Below are 27,635 nucleotides of genomic sequence, written 5' to 3'. Positions count from 1 at the left end.
TTCGCCTGCACTTTCAGCACGCCCAGTCATTTCTTGGACCGTTCCCTCTCCAGTCCAGCCACACTTGCTCCATCCCTCTTTCTCCCTAGCCCCTGAAATCCACTTCCACTCAACTCGAGGACCGTCGCGACCACTAGGTAACTAGCCCGCGACACCATGGCGGACAGCGCGAGTGAGAGCGACACGGACGGCGCGGGCAGCAGCAGCAGCTCCGCCACCCCGCATTCCTCCTGCACCTCGGCGGCCGCCTCCAACACCACTACGACCACAACGAACGCCGCCACCAAAGCCCAGGGCGTCGTGATCTCCCAGTCCCGCCTGGAGGAGCTGACAAACCGACTCGCGTCTCTGCAGCAGGAGAACAAAGTGCTGAAGATCGAACTTGAGACGTTCAAGCTGAAGTGCAAAGCGCTGCAGGAGGAGAACCGCGACCTGCGCAAAGCTAGCGTCACCATCGTGAGTCAGCCCCGTGTTTTTATCGCTTTAATCCTTGCGACACACCTGACAACACCATCACGGCATGCAAAGACGCCCAAAAGACATTACAAACCACGTTAGGGTGCAAAGTTAACTTGTTTGGGGGCAAAACGATGCGTTTGATGATGGTATTTAGCTTGCTAGCATTCGAGCTAACTATGAAAACAACAAAAGCGTGATGGCACTTTAATAGCATTAGTGCTAATGTATATCTCAGTCCAGCAGTATTAAAATAGTTTGAATTTAAAATGGACTCGCAGTGGATGTGTCTTTATGTGTGTTTATTAACCTATCGTTGTTTTTTATGCTCAGTATGTGTTTGTGTACAGACCACGTAAGGCGTTTACTGATTTACCACATGCTTTATCATCGTGGTTTGAACGCAGAACGTGTTTTCGCACGTCTGATACGTTCCGTTAAGCGAACGAGGTTGTCATTAGTAGTTTATATTTGAGGCCTGTGTCAGGGTGGGAAGTTGGCACTCTGAATATTTGGCTGTAATGCGTCAACATCCTGTATGTGAATCAGCCCTTCACTCAGACCATCTGCATTTAGACAAAGAGCCAACACTCAAGTGTCACTGGAGAAACACTGACACTGATATCCAGTGCATTTGCATTTATGACAATCTTTAATGGTGGAAGTTAGTTATGCAGTTTTTACTGCATAGAATGCATGTAATGCAGAATGTTGACATGTATTTGAGTGGATTTTGAATGTTTTTATATGTCTCATTGTCAATAATTGCCTCTAGTTTCTTTGTAATTGGAGTTTGTGATCTAAAATATGGTAGTTTTGAAATCATGTTTTAAGATCAATTATTAATTGTGATCCTGGACCACAAAACCAGTCATAAGGGGCTATAAATAAGCTTTCCATTGATGTATGGTTTGTTAGGATAGGACAATATTAGGATATTTTGAGATCAACCATGTTTTATATTTGGAATCTGAATGCAAAAAAATCTAAATATTGAGAAAATTGCTTGTAAAGTTGTCTAAATGAAGTCCTTAGCAATGCATATTATTAATTAAAAATTAAGTTTTTATATATTTATGGTAGGAAATTTACAAAATATTGTCATGGAACATGATCTTTACTTAAAGGAGAAGTTCACTTCCAGAGCAAAACTTTACAGATAATTTACTCACCCCCTTGTCATCCAAGATGTTCATGTTTTTCTTTCTTCAGTTGTAAAGAAATTATATTTTTTTGAGGAGAACATTTCAGGGATGTTCTCAATATAGTGGACATCTATGGTGCCTGTGAGTTTGAATGCATTTTGGAAGTTCAAACTCATATGAAATGTTCTATATGGAGAACATTCCTGAAATGTTTTCCTCAAGAAAGATAGACATCTTTGATGACAAGGGGGTCAGTAAACTGTGTAAATTTGTGTAATATATCTGTAATTTTTTGACATTAAAAAAACAATAATTTTGACCCATACAATGTATTGTTGGCTATTGCTACAAATATACCTGTGCAACTTATGACTGGTTTTGTAGTCCAGGGTCACGTATGGTAGTTTCACAATCATGTTTTAAGATCAAACTTGATTGCTTGGTTATTGAAATGCATGGAAAGATACTGTCATTTATCTCCATATATCTACTGTCAAATCTCCAAGAATAATTGCCTTTTTCAAATGCATTTTTTTTGTTTATTTTCTACAGCAAGCACGGGCTGAACAAGAGGAGGAGTTCATCTCCAACACTTTGTTTAAGAAGATTCAGGCTCTGCAGAAGGAGAAAGAGACGCTCGCCGTCAACTATGAGAAAGAAGAGGAGTTCCTCACCAATGACTTGTCCAGGAAGCTCATGCAGGTGAGAAACTCTAGAAGGAAAGAGCCCATCAGTGGCGTTTGAGGTCAGGGGTAGGAAACGTGATAGCTTGCCCTTAGGATCATCCCTAAAGGAAACGACATACAGTACGTGTGTCATTACAAATTTATTGCTCAGCAGCTGTCTTATATAATGCTGATTCTTGCTTGAGGTAAGCAAAGAAAAAAAAACTGTAGGTGATTAAATCGTATGAGAGATTGTTTTGGTGATGTGCTCATTACTGAATCTGGCTTTTCTGCGGAGACCAGATGACATTGTTTATGTGCGTATGTTTAGTAGGTGTGCTGTATTGTGTGGAGGAGTAATAAGAGAGAAAGTGGAATTAGTGTGCATACTAATGAGTCATGCTGAATATTTACACTACTGTTCAAAATTTTTGGGGTTGGTAGGGTTTTATAATGGATTTGAATGGCATGTATGCTCACCAAGACTGCATTTATTTGATGCAAAATAAAGCAAAAATATTTGTACTATTTACAGAAACATTTTTACTATTTAAAATAACTGCTTTCTGTTTGAATATTTTAAAATGTAATTAATTCCTGTGTTCAAAGATAAATGTTCAGCATCATTACCCAATTTTTCAGTGATCCTTCAGAAGTCATTCTAATACTGATTTGCTGTTTAAGAAACATTTGATATTCTTATCAATTTTTTAAACAGTTGAGTAAATTTTGTATTACTTTGAATAGAAAGATCCAAAGATCAGCATATATCTGAAATAAAAAGCATTTGTAACAATATACACTATATCATTCATAAACCTGTCATTTTTGTATTTTAAATTTTTATTTTTTTTGCTAAAGAAATTATAGAAATTAATACTTTTGTTTAGCAAGGGTTAGGGTTGGGCGATGTCGACCAATTTGGCATCTTACGATGTCTAATGTGAAACATCGCGATGGACGATGGCATCGTTGGCGGGGGTGAGGGATGGTTGTTCTTAAATAATGAATTCATAACGAATTAATTAATTGTAGCCTACCGTTTCCACCAGTGCTTAATTTGAAAAATTTTAAATTCAAAATGTCAGATTTTGGATTTTTGCGTTGTATTTGTTTTTAGAGATCTGGCATTAACAAGTGCATTAGATCGTGACAGTGCGTCCGTGCATACGAGACAGAGCAAGCGCGGGTTTATGTAGATGTATTTGGAGGATGTGTGTTGGTCCTTAACATATTTTCGACCAATCAGCTTTTTTAAGTTCGAAATCGCTCTCATTGATTGCTTACTGCTTAACTCACTCTCTCCAAACGCATTTAATGAGCAATGGAATGTTTAGACAGAAAGTGTAATATCAGAAATAATATCAAATCAAGCGAAATATTATTATGTATTTACATTCTAAACACTATAAACATAGCTATAAGTTAGTTGCCCTGACTCCAAAACGAATCATTTAAATGTAACGGTATTCAAAACAGAACAGGAATGAAACAAAATATATAAAGTTAAAAAAACAAAAACAAAGTGAAACTAAAAATAGCAGGCGTTGGGCTCACGTACCTCTGTAATTCGGCACAAATCCAAGTGTTTCCATATTCCCAATGTATTTGAATGATAAACTGTTATTTATAATGTATACTAGGCTTTGTATTGTACGTTCGTATTTCGATGGAAAAAAATATATTCTCTTGTTTTTTGTTCCAAGCTCTGTTCTTTATGGTAAAACCATGAAAAAGGCATATTTGGTGTAGTTTATTTAATCTAATTTAATTAAAATTATTTTGATTTTTTTCTGCTGTTTTTGTATGCCTCATTTATTAATGTAAACGAACTAGTTTGTGTAATTCGTTTAGAGTTCACTGTAATTTGTATTGTGATCGCTAACAACTTCTTTGTTATTATTTCCTCATAATAATAATAATAAAATAATTAAAGATGCGGAAATTGAAAGCATGCATTTCATTTGGCTATATAGTGTGATTAAGTGTGTGTTTTTCGCAGCGGGGGCGGGGCGGAGGATCGCGATGCCATCGGCGATGGACGATGGCATCGTCTATCGACCCAACCCTAGGAAGGATGCTTTAAAATGATCAAAAATGACATTTATAATGTTACAAAAGATTTCATTTATTTATTTCAGATAAATTATGTTCTTCTGAACTTTGTTCATCAATGAAACCTAAAAAATATATACTCAGCTGTTTTCAACATAATAATAAATGTCTTGAGCAGCCAATCAGAATATTAGAATGATTTCTGAAGGATCATGTGACTGTTGTAATGATGCTAAAATGCAGCTTTGAAATCACAGGAATAGATTACATTTTAAAATATATTCAAATAGAAAACAGTTATTTTAAATAGTAAAAATATTTCAAATACTTTAATGGTTTGGGTCGGTAGGATTTTATTATGGTTTTTAAAAAACTTGTATGCTCACCAAGACTGCCTATATTTGATAAAAAAATACAGTAAAATTATTACATTTTTAAAAAAACAATTTCCATTGTTAAATATTTTAAAATGTAATTTATACTTGTAATGACAAAGCTGAATTTTTAGCATCTTTACTCCAGTCTTCAGTGTAACATGATCCTTATGCTGATTTAGTGATCAAGAAGCATTTCTTATTTTAGTCAAATTTGAAAACAGTGCTATTGTAGAATTTTTTTGAATGATTCTTTAATGTGTCTTTGGTAAAAGGAAAGTTCAAAAGGAACAGCATTCATTTGAAATAGAAATAATTAATAACATTGTGAATGTTGATACTGCCTTTTCATGTTTGATCAATTTTGTGTTCTTGATGAACAAGTGTTAATTTCTTAAATACAAATACAAAATGAACAGTAGTGATAAAAGTATGACACATGCAGGCAAAACTCAACAATTAAAGTTTGGCCCAGTATGGCAGAGTTTTAGATATGTATTTTTTATGCCTTCGCTTGCAAACATTTGTGTTTCTGTGATTCTGTTGAATTTTGAACATAGTTGCAAATTCATCTGGTTAAAATATGTTGCTATGGTAATGCAACCCAAGCAAATATGAATGAGCATTCAAAATAGTTACCATGAAGAATGAATTATCATGTTATCGTTGGGGAAATATGTGACACCAAAATGTCACTTTGAATCACAGCTCATCTGGGGTGCCGATCGTGTTTGGATTTGGGTGTGTTGCATCTGTTTTACTCAAATTCTCTTATGTGTTTTTGTTATTTCTTTTTCAGCTTCAGCATGAAAAGGCAGAGCTGGAGCAGCATTTGGAACAAGAGCAGGAATTCCAGGTCAATAAGCTGATGAAGAAGATCAAAAAGCTGGAGAACGACACCATCTCCAAACAGCTCACACTTGAGCAGGTACTTTTCTAAACCACCTATTCTTGAATAGCCACCATCTATTGCACAAATTTTCAAAGCAGTTGGTTTCTCCAAGTACCTTGTTTATTTATTAGCTTGGGTATCTGCCAGTACCTGGCTCTGGAGCATAGATTCAGCAAATTTCTCAGATTAAAATAGGTTATTCTTGAGCAAACACTTCATTTATACTTGGGGAAAGTCACATTTATTACTGTGGCCCAACATTTTTCCTTGTTTCAAAACCATGGCGTTGTTTTATTAATTGCACGTAATGTGTGCAGCTCCGTCGTGAGAAGATTGATCTGGAAAACACTCTGGAACAAGAGCAGGAGGCGCTAGTCAACCGGCTCTGGAAACGCATGGACAAACTCGAGGCAGAGAAAAGGTAACGTCCCTTGTGATCTGTTCTGTATTCATGCGTATTTATACTTTCAGAAATTCTTTTTTCATGGCTACAAACTCTTGATAATGTGAATTTTTTTTTTTCTTCTCTTCATTCTGATTGGCAGGATTTTGCAGGAGAAGCTTGACCAGCCAGTGTCAGCCCCGCCCTCTCCACGCGAAGTTTCCATGGAGATTGACTCTCCGGAAAACATGATGCGGCACATCCGCTTCCTCAAGAGTGAAGTAGAGAGGCTCAAACGCAGCCTCCGCACTACAGAGCTCCAGCGTGAGTCCTTGTCTCATTGCACACGCATGCACTCCTGCACCAGCACAGCCTCTCTGCCATTGTGCTACAGCCAGAGGCAAACAAACTGTATTGTGAACTGGAATACAGGCTTAGTATTATTCTCAACATTAGTTGATGGTATCCATACTATATACAGTTCCTGATGAGGATTAGTACATCCCAATTAGTAGTAGGGGAGAGTGGGATACAATAAGCCATTTTTTACTTACGTGGTCCTCAAGATAAGGGAAAATGAAGCAGAGGTACAATGAAAGTATCTAAAGAAATTTCAGGATGTTTCCTATCATTTAAAATTATGTGGTAGTATCTATAACAAAGGGTTCTAAAAATATGGCTTCTTATAAAAAAAAAAAGTGTTCCTGTGGCTCAATTTGTCCCAGGTTAGGAGTAAGTTGACCCGAGTCAGTGGGTAAGATGAACCATCTGGTTTTAAACTGACTATCTGACTAAATCTGATTCAAACCCATGTGAATTTTTAAGATGATTTACCTCTTTTAAAAACTAATTTAATATTCAAATTTAATTTTACAGTCATATTTTGTAAAGCTATCTTAAACCAAATAAAACCAATCAAATGAAGTTTAATTTTCAGTCTTTAATTGTTTGCATTTCTGAAACAATATGTTGAACATCAAAGTTTTAACCTTTCCAAAAACAGACTAAACAGAGTTTGCTGAGTAAAAATAAATAAAAACTGAACTAGAATGAAGGAAAAAATGTCACTGAAATTTGTAAACATTTCAGTCAAAAGATTCTTGGCATTGTAGTTTTTCTGCAATGTCGAACTGGCCATTGGGGACTACAGGTGGAATGATATATTTGATTATAACGTGATGAAAACCATCTTCCGGGACTCGGATTTGGTGCACTTGTACACTGTCCCTATCAAATAAATTACAGATGATACGTATATACACTACTAGTCAAAAGTTTGAACACATTTACCCATGACTGGTAGTGTATATGATAAACTAAACCAGTTGTATCATATCACATTAAAATGCCAGTATACACTTCAGAGATTTAACTTCACTCTAGTGCCTTATGGTGGGTTAAAGTTACAGTTAAAGTGCTGGCTTAACTTATCCCACAGCATTTGGCTCATATTTGCCCCATAGCTGGCATTTTGGAAAAAAAAAACTAGCTAGCTTACCAATACAGGCTAATATTTAGCTAAATGATGTGCATGGTTTTATATGTTGCTAAATCACCTATATGCATCTCAAATATTTTTAGACCTGGATAAATTTGCTTTTAATGTAACAGCCATTATATCTGTTGTTAGTTTACTTTGACAAGCCAAAAACAGTAAAAGTAAATAGTAAATGGATGCCTTCCACTCCAGTGTGTCTCTGCTTTTCACAGTCAGAAATTCTGCGTGATTCTAAAATACATGATCACATGACTGTAGAAGTGTACAGTTGCCAAGGTACAGGAGGTGGGTCAGCTTACCCACTGGCTCAACTTACCCCACTTTCCCCTACATTGTAAATAGTAAGCCAAAAGGTAACTTGGCTCCCTCATTAATGAGTTGCATGGTTTTATTTTGTAGAGGTATGTGTTGGGATACTGCCTTAGTTTGCAGCACAGTACAGTGAGTTACACACACTTGTTTCAGTCTTAGCTTCAATACTTTAAATTGTGTTATGGCCACTAGAGGGCGACATCTCCGTTGACATTACAGTAAGATAACCACAACTTTATTCTAGTTTATGATATCTTTCCATTAAAGCTTTAACCAGAGATTAACACGGTATTGCCTTGAGTCAGTTATAAGATAGATAGTCTAAAACCTTTGGTCAAAGATTTTTTTAGGTCTTATGATCTCTCTCAATTTTAATCTCTTAATCTTTTTTTATATGTCTGATAAGAGTACAGGCGTGTTAAATACAGCTGGAGGAAAGACAAACTTCATATATTGTATGAAATTTTCATGGAGTGTCTTAAAGTAGAAGTTACGTTTTTTAGGAAAACATTTCAGAATTTTCCTCCATATAGTGGACCTCTCATTTTCTCCTCCAACTTCAAAATTGTTCTACATTGCTGCAGAAGTACCGACCCAGTTTACAAAGTGAACGTGCAAAGTAGATCAAATGCCTTTTACAAAAAAAAGTAGGACTATTTTGAAGTTGGAGGAGAAAATGAGATGGGAGTTTTTCGATGTACCCTAACTGTCTTGAATCTTAAAACTGTTAAGTTGGATTATTGTAACTCTTTATACTAAGTTTTAAAGACTTAGAAGTTGTTATTCACGCTTTCATTTCAACTAGGTTGGACTATTGCAACGCTCTTTACGCTGGAATCAACCAGTTTTCAGTATCGCGCCTACACGTACATTTCAGATCTCCTCCATTGCTATTCCCCTGTGAGAACACTTAGATCATCTTCCCAGTTGTTATTGACTGTCCCAAAATCTCGGTTAAAATCTAAAGGGAACAGGGCTTTTTCGGTTCATGGTCCAGTCCTATGCTCTGGAACTCTTTGCCTTTATCTATCAGATCATCCCCTACATTATCTTCTTTTAAATCGTCTCTCAAAACATATCTTTTTACTCAGGCTTTTGTTTAATTTGAGCATATTCTGTTGTATCTCTGTCTTGTGGTGTTTGCATTACTTATTTATTTTTCAATGATTTTATATTCTATTTGTCGTAATGCTTTTGTTAGTTGATTTTTGGTTGTGCAGCACCTTGGTCAGCACTCGTTGCTTTTAAGGTGCTATATAAATAAACTTGACCTTGACCTTATACCTAGGTTTGCTTAATTCAACTGTAAATCATCTGCAGATGGTTCAAAATTCCGCAGCCAGGCTGTTGACTGGCACTAAGGTAGTGTCAGCACATTACTCCTGTGCTTGTCTCTCTCCACTAGTTACCAGTTAAGTCCTGGGTTGATTTTAAAATGTAGCTTTTTGTTTATAAAGCTTTACCTGGACTTGCCCCTCAGTATATCAGTGATAATCTTGTGCTGTACAGTGCCTCAAGAGCCTTACGTTCTTCCAATCAGTTTCTTCTTTCTGTTCCTCACACACATTACAAAACTAAAGGTGACCATGCTTTCTTGGTAGCTGCTCCCAGACTCTGGAACAACCGCCCTCTCAATATTTAATCTTCCCCTTCTGTTTCTATATTTAAATCTTTCCTAAAAACGTATCTGTATTCTTTGTTTTAATTGAGGGTGTTTATATTCTTACAATTGTCTTCGGTTTTAATTTTAGTTTTAATACCTCTCTACAGCACTTTGGTTGCAACTTCTGTTGTTTTAAAATGTACTTTATAAATTATTAAACTGTTTTCTATTTAAATATATTTTAAAATATGATTTATTCCTGTGATTTCAAAGCTGAATTTTTTGTATCATTACTCCAGTCACATGATCCTTCAGAAATCAATTTAATATTTGCTGCTCAAAAACATATATTATTATTGTTGAAAACAGCTGAGTAGATTTTTTTTTTTCAGGTTTCTTTGAATAGAAAGTTCAGAAGAACAGCATTTATCTGAAATAGAAATCTTTTGTAACATTATAAATGTTTTTATCATCACTTTTGAACAATTTAAAGCAAATTAAAGCATCCTTGCTAAATAAAAGTATTACTTCAATAATTTCTTCAAAAAAATATACAGACTCCCAGCTTTTGAATGGTATTGTGTATAATGTTGCACAAGCTTTCTATTTCAGATAAATGCTGTTCTTCTGAACTTCTGAAAATCCAGAGAAAATGTACTCAACTTTTTTTTAAATATTAATAATTAAAAATGTTTCTTGAACAGCAAATCAGCATATTAGGTTTTTTTCTGAAGGATCGTGTGACACTGAAGACTGGAGTAATGATGCTGAAAATGTAGCTTTGATCACAGGAATAAATACATTTTAAAATATTCAAGTAAGAAAGCAGTTATTTTAATTAGTAAAAATATTTAAAGTATTACTGCTGTGTTTTTGATCAAATAAATGCAGGCTTGGTGAGCAGAAGAGACTTCTTTAAAAACATTCAAATCTTACTGTCCAAATCTTTTTGACTGGTAGTGTATAAATACATGTTACATAATTTAGAATTAACTTAATTTTAATTTATCAAAACTATATAGTAGGCTTCAAAGATTGAAAATGTTTATTAATGTTTCTATTTTTTATTACAGTATAAATATCAGCATAATTTCAGAAAGTTTAACTGATAATAGGCATGATTAAGCATATGTCTTAGTATTTTCACGTTTAAAATTGATGATTATATCCAGAATTTTTCATCTTGTGCTTCATTTTATTTTTCAAAATCCTAAAACATGCGCTGTGTCCAAAATCGCATACTTCCCTACTATATAGAACACGAAAAACAGTATGTGAGGTGAGTAGTGTGTCCTAATTCATAGTATTCGAAATACAGTAGGCGAGACGGATGACCTACTGCTTATGGTTTATTTATAGGTTTCTCTTTTAATTTTAAACCGTTTTCTCCTTGACCTGCACCCCACTATGGTCACACCTGGGACTTGGTATTCCTATCTCTTATCCTTTTTATATGTCTGATAAGAGTGGATGCATGTTAAATACGGGTGGAGGAAAGAAAACTTCATATATTATACAAAATTTTCATGGAGTGTCTTAAAGTAGAAGTTCACGTCTTTCTTTCTTCAGTCGTAAAGAAATTGTTTTTTTTAGAAAAACATTTCAGGATTTCCCTCAATGTAGTGGACTTCTATGGTAGGTCGAAAAACCATCTCATTTTCTCCTCCAGCTTCAAAATTGCCCTACATTGCTACAGAAGTACTGACCCAGTGTTTACAAAGTGAACATGCAAAGTAGATCAAACGCCTTTTCCAAAAAAAAAAAAAAAAGGTAGGATGATTTTGAAGTAGGAGGAGAAAATGAGATGGGAGTTTCTCGATGTACTCTAACTGTCTTGAACCTTTAAACTGTTAAGTTGGATTATTATAAGTAACTCTTCATACCTGGGTTTGCCAAATTCAACTGTAAATCATCTGCAGATGGTTCAAAATTCCACAGCCAGGCTGTTGACTGGCACTAAGAAGTGTCAGCGCATTACTCCTGTGCTTGTCTCTCTCCACTAGTTACCGGTTAAGTCCTGGATTGATTTTAAAATTTAGCTTTTTGTTTATAAAGCTTTACCTGGACTTGGCCCTCAGTATATCAGTGATAAACTTGTGCCTCCCTCTCAATATTATATCATCTTCTTCTGTTTCTATTTTTAAAATTTCTCTGAAAATGTATCTGTATTCTTTGTTTTAATTTAGGGTGTTTATATTCTTAAATTTGTCTTCTGTTTTAATTTTTGTTCTAATTTTGTTTTAATACCTCTGTACAGCACTTTGGTTGCAACTTCTGTTGTTTCGAAATGTGCTTTATAAATTAAAAACTACGCGGTCAAAAGTTTTTGGGCAGTAAGATTTTTAATGTTTTTAAAGAAGTCACTTCTGCTCACTAAGCCTTTATTTATTTGATCCAAAGTACAGCAAAAACATTTTGAAAATTTTTACTATTTAAAATAACGTTTTTCAATTTTAATATATTTGAAAATGTAATTTATTCCTGTGATTTCAAAGCTGAATTTTTACTATCATTACTCCAGTCACATGATCCTTCAGAAATCAATTTAATATTCTGATTTGCTGCTCAAAAACATATATTAATATGTTAAAACAGCCGAGTAGAATTCTTTTTCAGGTTTCTTTGAATAGAAAGATAAAAGATCTTTTGTAACATTATAAATGTTAAATAAAAGTATTAACTTCTATCATTTCTCCAAAAAAATACATGTATACCGTCTACAAGCTTTTAAATGGTATAGTGTATTATGTTACACAAGCTTTTTATTTTAGATAAATGCTGAATGCTTTCTATTCATCAAAAAAAAATCCTGAAAAAATTTACTCAGGAGGGACTTTTTTAAAAACATTAAAGTCTTAAATGTCAGCATAATGTGAGTTTAATTGATAATAGGCATGATTAAGCATGTCTTAGTATTTTTGTTTAAAATTGATGATTTTATCCAGAATTTTTAAAATGATTTAAAGACCATCTTGTGTTTTTATAGGTTTTAATTACAGTGTATATCTTTGTAACATTTTATCCATGTTTTCTATCATCTTTCTCTCCCTCCAGACACAGAGAAGCGGGCTCAGTATATTGAGGAGGAAAGGCAGATGAGGGAAGAGAACATTCGTCTTCAGAGGAAACTCCAGAGAGAAATGGAGAGAAGGGAGGCGCTGTGTAGACAGCTGTCAGAGAGTGAGAGCAGCCTTGAGATGGACGATGAGAGGTGCGTTAATTACACACAATCACACTCAAAAGATGACAGAACTCCTCACCTTCTTTGCATAAATGACACAACTGAAAATAACCGGACACATTAGTTTTAACATGACTTTTAAACCCTGGTTATAGCAACATAATTATAATGAAAATTGCATTGCCAGATACTTTTTGTTTCTCACATTTCTCTCTTTTTCTCTGTCTCTCTAGATATTTTAATGAGATGTCTGCTCAGGGACTTAGAGCTCGTACGGTGTCCAGCCCAATCCCCTACACCCCCTCTCCCTCCTCCAGCCGCCCCATCTCCCCTGGTACGTACCCACACAGTTAGCTTTGAAGATTTATATCTCTTATAGCAATAGCTGTTTTAAATTGAAATAATTATTTTACATATTTAACACATTTCACAAATGTTTTTTACTGTATTTTTTTAACAAAGGTAAACAAATGAGCTATAATACTTATAGCGAATAAAAGATTTTAAGTGCTTTTGATTCACATATGCATTTTAACACTCAACACAGGCTTTCGGCTTGCCCCTTTGGTTCAGTTCATAGGGTGATGATTATACAAATGTGTTTTTATGGAGTGTTAATTATTGTGCAGGTTGTATTGCACAGTGATTGAGGTTATATTAGGTCAGAGTCTTGCTTTTTTTCATACTGAGATTAAACCTATAAATGAGGGCCAGGCTTTAAAGTCTACAAATGGGAATCTTTCAGAATGATAGATGTTTTATGGGTTTTAAATAAGCCTAAAGTATTGCAGGTATTGATAAACACAAAATAGATAAACTCGGTAATAAACTAAAATAATCTTTAAAAAAAGAACCCATGAACAAGTATATCAAGTTATGCAATTCAAAAGTTTATGTAGTTCAAATGACTAAAGACTAATGTTGATAAGGAGTGCTTAAATGAGAAAAAGTGTTAATTGCTGTTAACGGTTAATGGGTGTGAAGCTCTTTTTTTAAATGACCTCAAAATTTAGAAATGCTTGATTAAAAGTAGTCATTTTTTTATTGCATTGCTGAGGTAGGTTGATTTATAATTTGTCTGAGCCAATCTAGTTCTCTCAGTTCTTTCATTAGGTTTCTCTGCTGAGTCTAATTATTTATACATTTTCCAGTGATCCCAGAGGAGTGATCTACTGAGCTATTTAAATTTGTTCTGCATACTGTCATTATGGTGGACCAGGTTTCATTGTTTGTTTGCAAATCTTGGAATGTTACAAAATATACAACATAAAGGACCTGATTTGCAGATGCTCTCTTTCCATTCCAGGTTTGTCGTACGCTAGTCACACAGTTGGGTTCACCCCTCCGGCCACGCTGAGCCGAGCCCCACTCCCCCACTACACGTCTCCCGGGCTACACATCCACCCAGGACCCTCACACGCTGTACAGGTGCCTACACACACGTCCAGCATATATATATAAACACACTCGCTGTCTGCTCAAGCTCATGTCGAGCAAGATGTTTACATGCAGGAAGCAAGTGTGTATCACTGACAGCCTGTTTTTAGTTAAGATCCATTGTAATGCCGTTCAGCTGAATTGAAAACAGCACATTCGATGACTCATCTGTGAGTCACCTGGTGACACTCGACCTCAGAACGCTCTTCCTCTTCCCTATTGTGTGCCTAAGTTAATATAGACCAGTACCATTAATCCTCAGCCATCCAAGTAAGATAAAGCACAAAAGCTGCATCCTGACTTTTTGTGTACCTTGCAGTGTATTTTGACCTGTTAGATGGAGAGTGCACTTGCTCCACCCAAACCCTTGTGATTTTCTCAATCACAAATACAAAGGTGCCAAGTCTTGTACTGTGTAACGACAATATTAAATAATATTACAGTGAGGGAAAAAATGATTTGATCCCCTGAAATTATCAGTCTATGGCCCGGTTTCACAGACAGGGCTTAGACTAAACCAGGATTAGACCATAGTTCAATTAGGACATTTAAGAAATGTTTTATAAACTTGCTTAGATAAAAACATTACCAATGTGCATCTTGAGACAAAACAAAGGCATTGATATATTTTAAGATCAGTCAGTGCAAGTTTCTTTCAGTTGAAACAGCTCAGATTTACATTTTAGTCTAGGTTTACGTTTAAGCCTTGTCTGTGAAACCGGGGGTATAAGTTTAATGGTAGATTTTTTTTTTTAATATTGAGTGACAAAATAACAACAAAAAAATCCAGAAAAACACATTTCAGAAAGTAATAAAATAATCTGTATTTTAATGAGTGAAATAAGTATTTGATCCCCTATCAATCAGAAAGATTTCTGGCTCCCAGGTGTCTTTTATACAGGCAAGGAGCTGAGATTAGGAGCACTCTCTTAAAGGGAGTGCTCCTAATCTCAGTTTGTTACTTATACAAAAGACACAGAAGCAATCAGTCAATCAGATTCCAAACTCTCCACCATGGCCAAGACCAAAGAGCTGTCCAAGAATGTCAGGGAAAAGATTGTAGACCCACACAAGGCTGGAATGGGCTACAAGAGCATTGCTAAGCAGCTTGGTGAAAAGGTGACAACAGTTGGTCTGATTATTTGCAAATGGAAGAAACACAAAATGACTGTCAATCTCCCTTGGCCTGGGGCTCCATGCAAGATCTCACCTTGTGGAGTTTCAATGATTATGAGAACGGTGAGGAATCAGCCCAGAACTACACAGGAGGATGTTGTCATTGATCTCAAGGCAGCTGGGACCATAGTCACTAAGAAAACAATTGGTAATACACTACGTCATGAAAGACTGAAATCCTGCAGCGCCCCCTGTTCAAGAAGGCACATGTACAGGCCTGTCTGAACCTCTGCCAATGAACATCTAAATGATTCAGAGGAGAACTGGGTGAAAGTGTTGTTGTCAGATGAGACCAAAATCAAGCTCTTTGGCATCAACTCAACTCACCGTGTTTGGAGGAGAAGGAATGCTGCCTATGACCCCAAGAACGCCATCACCACCGTCAAACATGGAGGTGGAAACATTATGCTTTCAGGGGTGTTTTTCTGCTAAGGGGACAGGAGAACTGCACTGCGAAGGGATGATGGACTATGGACCATGTACCGTCAAATATTGGGTGAGATTCCTTCCCTCAGCCAGGGCATTGAAAATGGGTCGTGGATGATTATTCCAACATGACAATGTCCCAAAACACAAGACCAAGGCAACAAAGGAGTGGCTCAAGAAATAGCACATTACGGCCCTGGAGTGGCCTAGCCAGTCTACAGACCTTGAGCCCATAAAAAAATCAGTGGAGGAAGCTGAAGGTTAGAGTTACCAAACATCAGTCTTGAAACCTTAATGACTTGGAGAGGATCTGCAAAGAGGAGTGGGACAAAATCCCTAATGAGCTGTGTGCAAACCTGGTGGCCAACTATAAGAAATGTCTGACCTTTGTGATTGCCAACAAGGGCTTTGCCACCAAGTGTCATGTTTTGCGAAGGGGTCAAATACTTAATTAAACTCATTAAAACGCGATTGAATTTATAATTTTTTTTTTTTCTGTTTAAATGCGTTTTTTTGGATTTTTTTTGTTGATATTTTCTCTGTCACTGTTTAGTTAAACCTACCATTAAAATTATAGACTGATAATTTCTGTCAGTTGGCGAACGTACAAAATCAGCAGGGGATGACATTTTTTTCCCTCATAATACCTGATAAGATAAACTCGCTGAACAAAAAAAAAATGTTTTTGTGCATACGGGAGATGATGGCCTTATTTATAAATTTAGTTTTGTAGTTTAGTTTTACCACATTTAAATGCACTTTTCCCAAAGAACGCTGATTTAAAAAAATGCTAATGAATTGACACGGTTTATTCTTTAATCTCGCCACTGTTTTTGGTGAGATTAAAGATTGACCATTTAGTGTAAAAACACATTTATACTTTACACTGAGTGTAAAGGTAAGAAAGAAGTCACATATCAGTAATGGTTAGGAATGTCAAACAAAGTAGTTTAAAAATTACTTTAAGGATGCTTTCCATATGTGTGTCAGGACCACGTTTATGCCAGCTCAGACAAGACCTAGACATTCTTTCATCACGTTTCCTGTCATTCATGGCAGCTCTAGAGTAATTGAGGTCACGCTGCAGTTATTGATTTCCAAATGATACAGATACATTTTTTTATTCTTTGAGAAGAAAGTTAAAAAAAATTTGTAACATAAAATGTATTCTATCACTTTTAATTGATTTAATGTGTTCTTTACAGAATTAAAGCATTATTTTTTTTGTTCAAAAAAATCTCACTGACCCCAGACTTTTGAATGCTTGTGTATATTGCCTTTTCAAGCCATTTAAGAGATAAATGGTGTCTGCAACGTGGATCTTATGTGTCACTGTATCAAGATAATGTTAGATAGCAGATAAATAAGTCAGCTATAAATGTACAGAAATGAAGTAACCATTTTAACCGGTCTCAGTTTCAGCTTATGTGTGTTCCGCAACAACCTTTGGATATTGTCCAGTTGAGTGTAGGCCAACAATGTAAGACTAGCCTTGTTGCGGCAGCAATTAGTCCAGCCTCATGTTTATGTCTGTTGCACAAATATGACCCCTCTATTTACCAGCAGACTTTTGATGAAGCGTCTGACTAGGTAAGCACGTTACATAACCTCACGCTAGCCATCCCTTAATGACTCACTGCAAGTTTTAACATAGCGATCTAAATAACCAAAAACATCAACAAGACCTTTTCTGCATCAGATTGCTCTTCACATTTCACAAGACCTTGAATTTGTAAGCAATTGAAATGTTCTATGCACACTTTTGAGGTAGTTGTTGAGACAAAGAAATTCAAAAGTCAGTATTTCAGTGTAAGTTTTGATGTATGGACACACAGGAGGTGGTATGACAAAAAAAAAAAAAAATTCATACCCTGTGATCTTTTCTGGTAGAATTAGCAATCAGCAAATCCAGTCACTTGACCTCCGTTCAATTTACTTTATGACAGATATGGCCTGGTATGGCAGCTGAGCTGATTTGATTAGGTAATACAGAGTTTGAACTTACTACATGGCTGACCACCTCAGGCTTTCAAAGAATAATATTCAGTGATAGGTTTAGATTAGTCGCTAATTCATGACACTCATTATTTTTGCCTCTTGTTGCTTTCCTAATACCCGTTTGAACGTTGTGGATTATATTTTCTTGTTGGGGAGCTGTTGGCTATAGCAACAGTGTGATCTGTTTGTTTTAGCGAAGAGCGGTTGGCTCACTTTCATGTCCTGCGGTGCCTTGAAAAAATCAGCTTGTTTTGATAAACCAGGAGTGACAGCAGAGCCAGATCCTTCCAACAAACTCAAAGGGGTCACATTTGCACTTTCACACTCAGTTTGGACATGTAAACACACTCATGTGTCATATAAACTAGGGGTGATGATATCAATTACCATTATATGTGTACATTTTAGCATAGTTTTGTTTAGCAAAAGCCTGAGGAAGGGTCAGTGGAAAGGTCAGTAAGTTCTGTTGAATTCCCCAGACACGTCATGGTTGGAATTTCAAAATTGCCTAAAATGTATGGGTTTTGGCTTTGTTTTCCTGTTTAGATGCTCTTTGCAGTCCTTCTACATTGTTGATGAAATTTTTAACCACATACAAGCATGCTGTTCTTATGTAATACGCATTAAAGTACTAAGTGTAATATGTGACCCTGGACCACAAAACCAGTCATAAGGATCTTTTTTTTTAATTGAAAGCTTACTCTTTTCACCGATGTATGGTTTGTTAGGATAGCACAATATTTGGCCCGAGATACAACTATTTGAAAAATCTGCAATCTAATGGTGCCAAAATATCAAAATACTGAGAAAATGGCATTTAAAGTTGTCCAAATGAAGTTCTTACCCATGCACAATCTTAATCAAAAATTGACTTTTGATATATTTACGGTAGGAAATTTACTAAATATCTTCATAGAACATCCTACTGATTTTTGGCATTAAAGAAAAATCATTTTGACCCATAAAATGTATTTTTGGCTATTTCTACAAATGTATGCGTGCTACTTAAAGGGATAGTTCACCCAAAAATTAAAATTTGATGTTTATTTATCTGCTTACCCCCAATGCATCCAAGATGTAGGTGACTTTGTTTCCTCAGAAAAACACAAAGATTTTTAATGAAAACCGGTGCAGTCTGCCAGCCTTATCATGGACGTGGATGGGCACCAAACCTTTAAAAGTAAACAAAAACATGCACAGACAAATCCAAATTACACCCTGCGGCTCGTGACGATACATTGATGTCCTAAGACACAAAACGATCGGTTTTTGTGAGAAACTGAACAGTATTTATATCATTTTTTACCTTTGATACACAGCCACGTCCATCTGTCATGAGCACGAGTTTGGCATCAGTCACGTCACGTGCACGCGCTCTGTCGTAGAATACGCAAACTCGGAAGCGATCTGTCCCATGAATACGACACTCATTGTTTACACAGAGCACAGAGATTGTGGGTATAGCGGCTATTCAAAATGGTAATTACTTGCGCGCATCCTGATTGTTTAAACCGATTTAAAGCTAAAAGATTACGTTTGCTTGCGCAAACTCATCTGGGACTTTTCACTGATTTCCCCTTACGGCGTTTGCGTATTCTACGCCAGAGCGCGTGCACATGTGACGTGACTGATGCCAAACTCGTGCACATGACAGATGGACCTGGCTGTGTATCAAAGGTAAAAAATGATATAAATACTGTTCAGTTTCTCGCAAAAACCGATCGTTTCGTGTCTTAAGACATCAATGTATCGTCACGAGTCGCAGGGTGTAATTTGGATTTGTCTGTGCATGTTTTTGTTTACTTTTAAAGGTTTGGTGCCCATCCACGTCCATGATAAGGCTGGCAGACTGCACCGGTTTTCATTAAAAATCTTCGTTTGTGTTTTTCTGAGGAAACAAAGTCACCTACATCTTGGATGCATTGGGGGTAAGCAGATAAACATCAAATTTTCATTTTTGGGTGAACTATCCCTTTAAGGCTGGTTTAGTGGTCCAGGGCCACACATATTAGTATGTAGTCCCAAATTTTCCATATATGTACATGTATTTACTTTGCTTGGATTGTTCTCTATAGATCCCACCTTGGCCAAAATGTCAGCACGCTATTGGTCAAACTACTTTTTAGTCATTACTTTCAGCAAGAATGAAACAAACAAACAGCCTAAACCAGGACATTTTAGGCAATTTAGCAGAGGCTGTTATGAATTACACTCACATTAAAAGGTTTGGGGTCAGTTAGATTTTTTTTTTTAAGAAATTTCTTATGACCACCAAGGTTAAATGCAATTGTTTAAAAAAAAAAAATAGTTGTAGTTTTTTTTTGTGTGTGTGATGGCAAAGCTGAACATGATTTTTTAAATTAGTCTGTGATGCTTATTTATTCCTTCAAAAACATAAATTTCATCATCTTAAGCAGCACAACGTACTTTAGCATTAATAATAATAAATAAAATGTTCAAAATTTTACTTTTTTTGTAACTTTAAATGATCTTCAGTCAAAAAGAAATTAAGGTTCTTGAGGAAAACATTCCAGGATTTTTCTCCATTTAGTGGACTTCAATGGGAGCCAACAAGTTGAAAGTCCAAATTGCAGTTTTAGTGCAGCTTCAAAAGACTTTAAACGATCCCACCCGAGGAATATGGGTCTTTTCTGGCAAAACGATCTGTCAAAAACCACAAAAACCCATCTTGCACTAGCTATGATGCGTGTTCATGACTTCACGCATTACGTAATCACGGTGGAAAAGTCACGTGTGGTTAGTTCTTCATCTGTGTACTTTGTTTCAAAAATGTATCTCATTTTCTCCTCCAACTTTAAATTAGTCGTTTACTGGGTCGGTTCTTCAGACTACGTCACGTGACCTTTCCAATGCGATTAGTACGTAATACGTGAAGCTGTGGACACAGAGCTAGTGCAAGATGAGCAGTTGTGGTTAAAAAGTATATATTTTTTTTGTTTGTTTGTTTTGGGTTTTTTTGGAAAGTGACTGAACATTTTGCTAGATAAGACCCTTATTCCTCAGCTGGGTTCTTGTAGAGCCCTTTGAAGCTGCATTAAAACTGTAATTTGGACCTTCAACCTGTTGGTCCCCATTAAAGTCCACTATATGGAGAAAAATCCTGGAACGTTTCCCTCAAAAATTTAATTCTGGTGTGAACTAATCAACTGTAAAGGTATTTATTTTATTTTTTTAATTGCTGACCCCTTATTGTTCCACATCATGAGCTTGTCTTATATTTTTCTCCCCTCATACAGAGGCCATCCCCAAGGAGAAGTACCAGCCCAGATAAGTTCAAGCGTCCGACGCCACCTCCTTCCCCAAACACACACTCTGGAGCACAGCACCACCCTCCACCACCGCCACCCGTACAGCCGATGATTCAATCCGGCTCCTCCCACTCTGTGACATCACAGAACCTCCCCTCTCAGCCTTAATGCATGCACCGTGCGCTACCTTAAGCTAGGCTGCTCCAAGCTAGGCTACACTACTACTACAATGACAACAACTCAGTGATCCTCCACTGGGCAAAGGTTGGAAGGGATTGGAGCGGATATGGAATTAGAGGACAGTTGAACTGGAGAGCGAAAGGACTGGGAATGTGAAAAGGGAGAAAGTGTAGATGCTTGGCCGACTGACAGATCCATAACCAGCCCCATGCCGTTAAATTACGTTATTCTTACTGTTATTATTTTTTTTTCTGTAAAGTGATCAAGTTGGTTCGGTAAGAGGTTTGGGAAAGCTTAGGAAGGTCATCTGAGAGGGTTGTTAGCTGCATACGCCTGCTTTTTTTTCCTTTTGTGTGGGAAGTCGTACCCCTGCCCCAATTGAATCGTATTTGTTTTAACAGATTGGCTGTTAAGTGTAATCTAAATTTCCATTCAATAAATGAGTCAATTCTCAATTGGATAAATCTGTCCTCTCATATGAGTGAATCTTCACAGAAGTTTAAATAATTCCCAGCACATTTGCCGTGGGGGCCGGCAGTAAAAATTTTTTGTTGGTTTTATTGTCTGTCTGTTCTTTTTAGGCCGTTTTTGTTTGTAAAACAGATGTGTGCGCGTGTGGCTCGTTGGCAGCATGTAGATGGTAAAGAAGACAGACTGAAATGTACTGAAACCGCACTTGTTGCCTCTCTGCGTGTGTATTATAGTGGGATTATAGTGTTTGTGTGTGCGGGTGTTTGTGTGTGTCTGCACAGCCATAGAGGTTTTCCACGACTGCTGGTCGGGGACCAGTCTCTCCCTGCTAGAATCCAAACATGACCCACTACGAAAACAAAGTCAATACTGGTTTCTGATCAGCAGCTCAACCTCTCTCGGAGCCCTCGCTGTAAAGCGAGTGCCCTGAACGCTTATTCAGATGGGGATTTTTGCTTAATGCCAGTGTCATATAACACCTAAACATGAACCGACATGTTGATGCAACAAAACAAGGTACTGTTGAACAATTAACTCAACATGATTAAATGCTTGTACAAAAAAATCTTGTCTGTGACTTTTTTTGCCTGATACATATGGAAGTTATTGAACTTCAGCTTATAATGCTGTGTTTATGTTTTAACCTAACTGAATATTTGTAAGGATCTTTGAGGGTTCTTTTTTTATTTTTCCGCAGATCCTGGAGGAAGGTTTCAAACCTGTAAGACCTTTGTTTATCTTCAGAATGCAAATTAGGGTAATTTTGATTAAATCCAAGAGCTTTCTGACACACAACTGACACGTTCAAGGCCCAGAAAGATAGTAAGGCTATCAACATGGACATCAATGGTTCAACTGTAATTCAACTGTACTCTGTGTACGAAGAAAACAAAAATAACGACTTCAGTGGAGTCATACATGACTGTCCATGTGCTCCCTGGGCTTTTAAGTGAGATGAAAAAATAATTGACCTATTTCTGAGGGTGTTAAATTTCAATTTTGGTAGTCTTAAAAATCTGATGTCCTTCAGTGATGTCCTTTAATCATTCATGATGCCTTGATTTGTATAACAGAGCTCATGCACGTGTCATTGTGTCAACATGAGTTATCTGCGAGTCGGATTATGTAACGTTTAACCTCTGTTATCAGTCTACAGAACTACAGAGGTGTGTGAACGGTATCCTGTAGAAAATATTCTCTAGTTTCAATTATGCCTCGGCTGAAGTTGTTGTCATTTGACCTCTGACCTTCCGTTGACACATGCAGACAGACGTACATTGTGCGACCCTTCGTGCCCTCTTGAGGGTATAATATTGCACACCTGGTTGGTCCTGCACATCAATCCCTCACTACGGTTTTCCAGTCTAATTGGCTAACACTCTCAGTCTTAGCAAGAGCTCTTTCTCGCACACACACACACACACACACACATCCAGTCTTGTAGCTGTGTGGTAATCCTTGCAGAAGTATTTCAGCATAAGCTGTACTGTGCTGCTTTCTCTCCAGCAACGGCCACTCTTACCTGGTTCAGACCGGTTCTGTCAGGCGTGGGTGGTCAAGGGGGTGTAACTGACCCTCAAATTCTATCATTACGGTCAGATTCGAAGAATAGTTAAAGTCATACAGTTCAGTGTGTGTTTGGGTTCTGAAAGAGCTAACAGATACCCAAGTGACTCCATTAACAGGTAGGGAACAACCAGGAGTACTTGTAGTGATTCACAGTTTGCTTTGGTAGACCTATGAAACAACAAATTACGACTTTGTGTTATAAAACACATAATAATAATAACAATGATTCATTAATAAATAAAATATATAATAAATAATAATTATAAATTTGTATTAAAAATTACATTAATAATTTAAATTTTAAAAATTGTAATTATTAGAAATATAATACAAAAGTATTATTATTATTAATAATAAATCTGGTACCAATTATAAAGAACTTGTCAAAAGAAATTATAGTAATAAGTAAATTTAGAAAAATTGTATTGGTATATTTTATATATATATATATATAAAAAACAGACACATAATAATAATTATTAATAATTAAATTATTAGTAACTAAACAATTTAATAGTAATAATATAATACAGATGTATTATTAACAATAATGTTAAAAAAATAATAAATCTAGTAGCAATTATGGAGAACTTGTCAAAAGTGAATAATTATAGTAATAAGTTTAGAATTATAATATTTGTTATCTGATTTTAGTAACAGAAATGTATAATAATAATAAATACTATTAATAATTAAATTAATAATAATTTAAAAACCATTATAATAAATTATTAGTGATAATGTAATACAAATGTATAAATAATGCATGTTAAATATTAACATTTAAATATTAAATAAATCTGGTAGCAATTGTGGAGAACTTGTCAAAAGTGAATAATTATGATAAATACTTTTATAATTATAATAATATGTTTGTTAATTATCTAATTTTAGTAGCAGAAATGTATAATATTAGTAATAATAAATGAGTATTAATTCAATTATTAGTCATTCTAAATAATTATATTATTATTAGTAATAATACTATAATATTATTATTATTAATAAATAAATATTAATATTAATTTAAATATTAAATCTGATAGCAATTATGGAGAACCTGAAAGATGAATAGTTATATTAATAAATAATTTTATTATAATAATATATTTAAGTATCTAATTTTAATAACATAATTAGTAGTAATAATAGTAATAATAATTAGTATTATTAGTTTAATCATTAGTTATTTAAAAATACTTATAATTAAATATGAGTAAAACTATAATACAAATTTAGTATTATTAATAATAAATCTGGTAGCAATTATGAAAAACTTTGTCAAAGGTGAATAATTATAGTAATAATGTTATAATTATAATAATAAATTCATCGATTATCTAATTTTAGTAACAGAAATATATAATAGAAATAACATTTTTGTTAGAAATGATGAACATGTCAGAATTAAACAATTATATAATAATAATTTTAAAAAATATATATAAATTAAAATTAAATAAAATATGCATTATGTACTTTAACCATCCTGTCAAAGTGAATAATAATTATAATAATAATAAAATTTTATTTATTAAATCATTTATTTAATTTTAATAGCAAAGTTAAAATTCTGTTAGCAATAATGTAATGTCAACTGTTAATAATAATATTAATGATGTATAATTCTACAATAATTAAAATAATAAAATTAAGTAATAATATTGACTTAGTTGACTAGTTACACTGATACGATGCTCTGCATGTATTAAGATAAAGCTGCTAATTCTTGAAAAAAGCACGCATGTCTTATCTTACCGTTCGCTCAGCTGACCTAAGCTTGATATGCTGCTGACTTGTTAAACAGTGTGAATGGAGTGGCAAAACAAGACTGTCGACATAAGGAGATGCCATATGTGAAAGCAAGTCAATAACAGAGAACCAGAGGGAAAAGAGAAGGGAGTGTCAGGATATTGCAGAGGTCACTCTAGGTTTGTGTTCTCCTGCCATGCTAGTCGGGTTGAGTCAGCACTCCTGAAAAAGGAAGCAAAAACTCATAGTAAACATGGAGATCATGTCACACTCACAGCTTTTGTTTTTCCAGATTTCCTGTAATTCTGCAACACAGATCTCATGGACTGTTCTCATTACACTTCCTCTGAAACGGGACTAATCTTTTTCCAAGAAAAAAAAAAAGTATGGTGATTACTTAACATTACAGCAAATCCAACCAAACTAAATTAAACCGTAAGCTATTTCTCCTCAGATATAACTCAGTCTTCTTTGACACTTTGAACTTCTTTGACACAAATTGAAAATCAACACTGAGAAAAAATTAAAGTTACTAGAGGAGAAATGTATACTACTTTTCACTAAAAGATTATCGTAGCCTCAAATTATCCATATAAGGGATTTGCTGAAAATGAATAGTATACAGTCTTTCTATAGTATGTATACGATTCATTTTCAAATATCACCACTACTGGTATATCGCGACACCCCTAATTAACACAAAAACGATATTTCAATTATTTAAATATCACAGATATCACGATTATTTAAATAGCACAACTATCATCAATACCGGTATATCGTGACACCCCTAATTAACACCCCAAGTAACACAATAATGATATTTCATTATTTAAATATCACAACTGTTGTCAATATAGATATATTATGACACCCCTAATTAACACAAAAACGATTTTTCAATTATTTATATATCACGATTATTGTCAATACCGATATATCGTGACACCCCTAAACAACACAAAAATTTTTTTCAATTATTTAAATATCACAACTATCATCAATTAATCGCAACACCCTATATCGTAACACCCCTAATTAACACGATAATGATATTTCAATTATTTAAATATGATTATCGCAATCCCGGTATATCGCTACACAATACCGGTATACCTAGACATCCATAATTAACACTATAACGATATTTCAATTATTTAAATATGATTATCGCAATCCCGGTATATCGCTACACAATACCAGTATACCTAGACATCCATAATTAACACGATAATGATATTTCAATTATTTAAATATCACGATTATTGTCAATTAATCACAACACCTTATATCGCGGCACCCCTAAATTAACACGATAACGATATTTCAATTATTTAAATATCACGATTATTGTCAATTAATCACAACACCTTATATCGCGGCACCCCTAAATTAACACGATAACGATATTTCAATTATTTAAATATGATTATCGCAATCCCGGTTTATCGCTACACAATACCAGTATACCTAGACATCCATAATTAACACGATAATGATATTTCAATTATTTAAATATCACGATTATTGTCACTTAATCGCAACACCTTATATCGCAACACCCGTAAAAAAAAAAAAACATATTTCAGTTATTTAAATATGATTAGCGCAATACCGGTATATCGCTACACCTACGATAATGATTTTTAAATTATTTAAATATCACGATTATCGTCACTATCGGTATATCACAACACCCCTAAATTAACACAACAACATTTCATTTTTTAAATGTCACGATTATTGTCAATACTGGTATACCTAGACATCCCTAATTAACACAATAATGATATTTAATTATTTAAAAATAACAATCCAACGCTCTCCATTGACTTTGTATTGCGGGAAGCGGACTCCTTGTCATTTATGACTTATAACAAAAATCAGAACAATGTCTAAAAGCTGCTATTAGACAAGGTGTACAGTTAACAAGCTAAAAAACACATTTTTTATTTTAGAAGCTGTCGACCCAAAAAAACGAGTGCTTAAGGACACAAATAGTTGTAGATGTTAGGGTATTTCACGTTGGGCCATTCAGTTTGATAATTTCTCCAACAAAACCCACATTTTAATTAAAGTATAACAAAAATAAATATATAATACATTACCAGGGAGTAAAGGAAAACAACCAACATGTACCCAGCATGCATGGGAACTACTTGAAGACTGTTAGAAAAGCATCTGAAGTGGCTACTTGTGAAGTTTTGTGAGATCGCCAAGAGTGTGTAGCAGTGTTAGCAAATCAAACAGCGGCTATATTTAAAAATTAAAAACATATAAACAGTTTAACATTCTGTAGTCGCTGTTTAATATGCATACTTACTATTTCATGAACGACTGTTTTAAAGACTGAGTGGGTGTGTTCAAACCCTTGACTGGTACTGTAGATGAACTTGCTCTGTCCATCATGTCAAGCTCTGTTTTCTTATTAAGCAGACTTTTTAATCCAAATGTAATCTAGAGCCAAGGCTATGTTCCTTTCAGAAGTATCCCATCGGTTTCCCAGATCCCTGCGGGCTGGAGTCACGCCGCATAAAAAGAGATGTTGTCCAAAAAGGTGATATGAGGCAAATGCAATTAACTGTTCTGTTCTTTCTGTCTTTCTTTTTGTTCACTCTCTTTTCATGTCAGAGGGGATTACAGAGTCAGGGTGGGGGACGACCCAACCTCTTGTTTTATGTGTGTGTGGGAACGAGTATGAGCACAGGGCAGGAACAGGATCTCGGTGGGCTTAAAGCCCAAGCCGTCTGACCCTCATGCACTCACCCAGCACAAAAGTTCAGCCGACCACCCA

The 27,635-nt window shown here is 35.3% G+C and overlaps 1 protein-coding gene across 1 annotated transcript; it reads left to right on the top strand.

The window, feature by feature from the left end:
• The first annotated feature begins 16 nt into the window (after positions 1-16).
• ccdc6a (coiled-coil domain containing 6a) lies at positions 17-22,085 on the top strand. The gene is made up of 9 exons (XM_073826946.1): positions 17-456; positions 2,154-2,303; positions 5,495-5,623; positions 5,905-6,008; positions 6,133-6,293; positions 12,437-12,593; positions 12,797-12,897; positions 13,870-13,991; positions 20,858-22,085. Exons 1-9 carry the CDS (start codon positions 157-159, stop codon positions 21,035-21,037), a joined length of 1,404 nt encoding a protein of 467 aa, XP_073683047.1. The 5' UTR covers positions 17-156; the 3' UTR covers positions 21,038-22,085.
• The last annotated feature ends 5,550 nt before the right edge of the window (positions 22,086-27,635 follow it).

This window comes from Garra rufa, chromosome 21 (assembly GCF_049309525.1).
Source record: "Garra rufa chromosome 21, GarRuf1.0, whole genome shotgun sequence".
Taxonomy (NCBI): domain Eukaryota; kingdom Metazoa; phylum Chordata; class Actinopteri; order Cypriniformes; family Cyprinidae; genus Garra; species Garra rufa.
The sequence above is the reverse complement of the archived record's forward strand: the minus strand, read 5'-3'. Positions and strand labels throughout refer to the sequence as shown.

Excerpts from the sequence above, each read along its gene's own strand:
- ccdc6a (XM_073826946.1), top strand. The coding sequence starts at position 157 with ATGGCGGACAGCGCGAGTGAGAGCGACACGGACGGCGCGGGCAGCAGC. Across the intron at positions 457-2,153 it reads GCAAAGCTAGCGTCACCATC|CAAGCACGGGCTGAACAAGA; the intron begins GTGAGTCAGCCC and ends TATTTTCTACAG. Across the intron at positions 12,594-12,796 it reads CTTGAGATGGACGATGAGAG|ATATTTTAATGAGATGTCTG; the intron begins GTGCGTTAATTA and ends CTGTCTCTCTAG.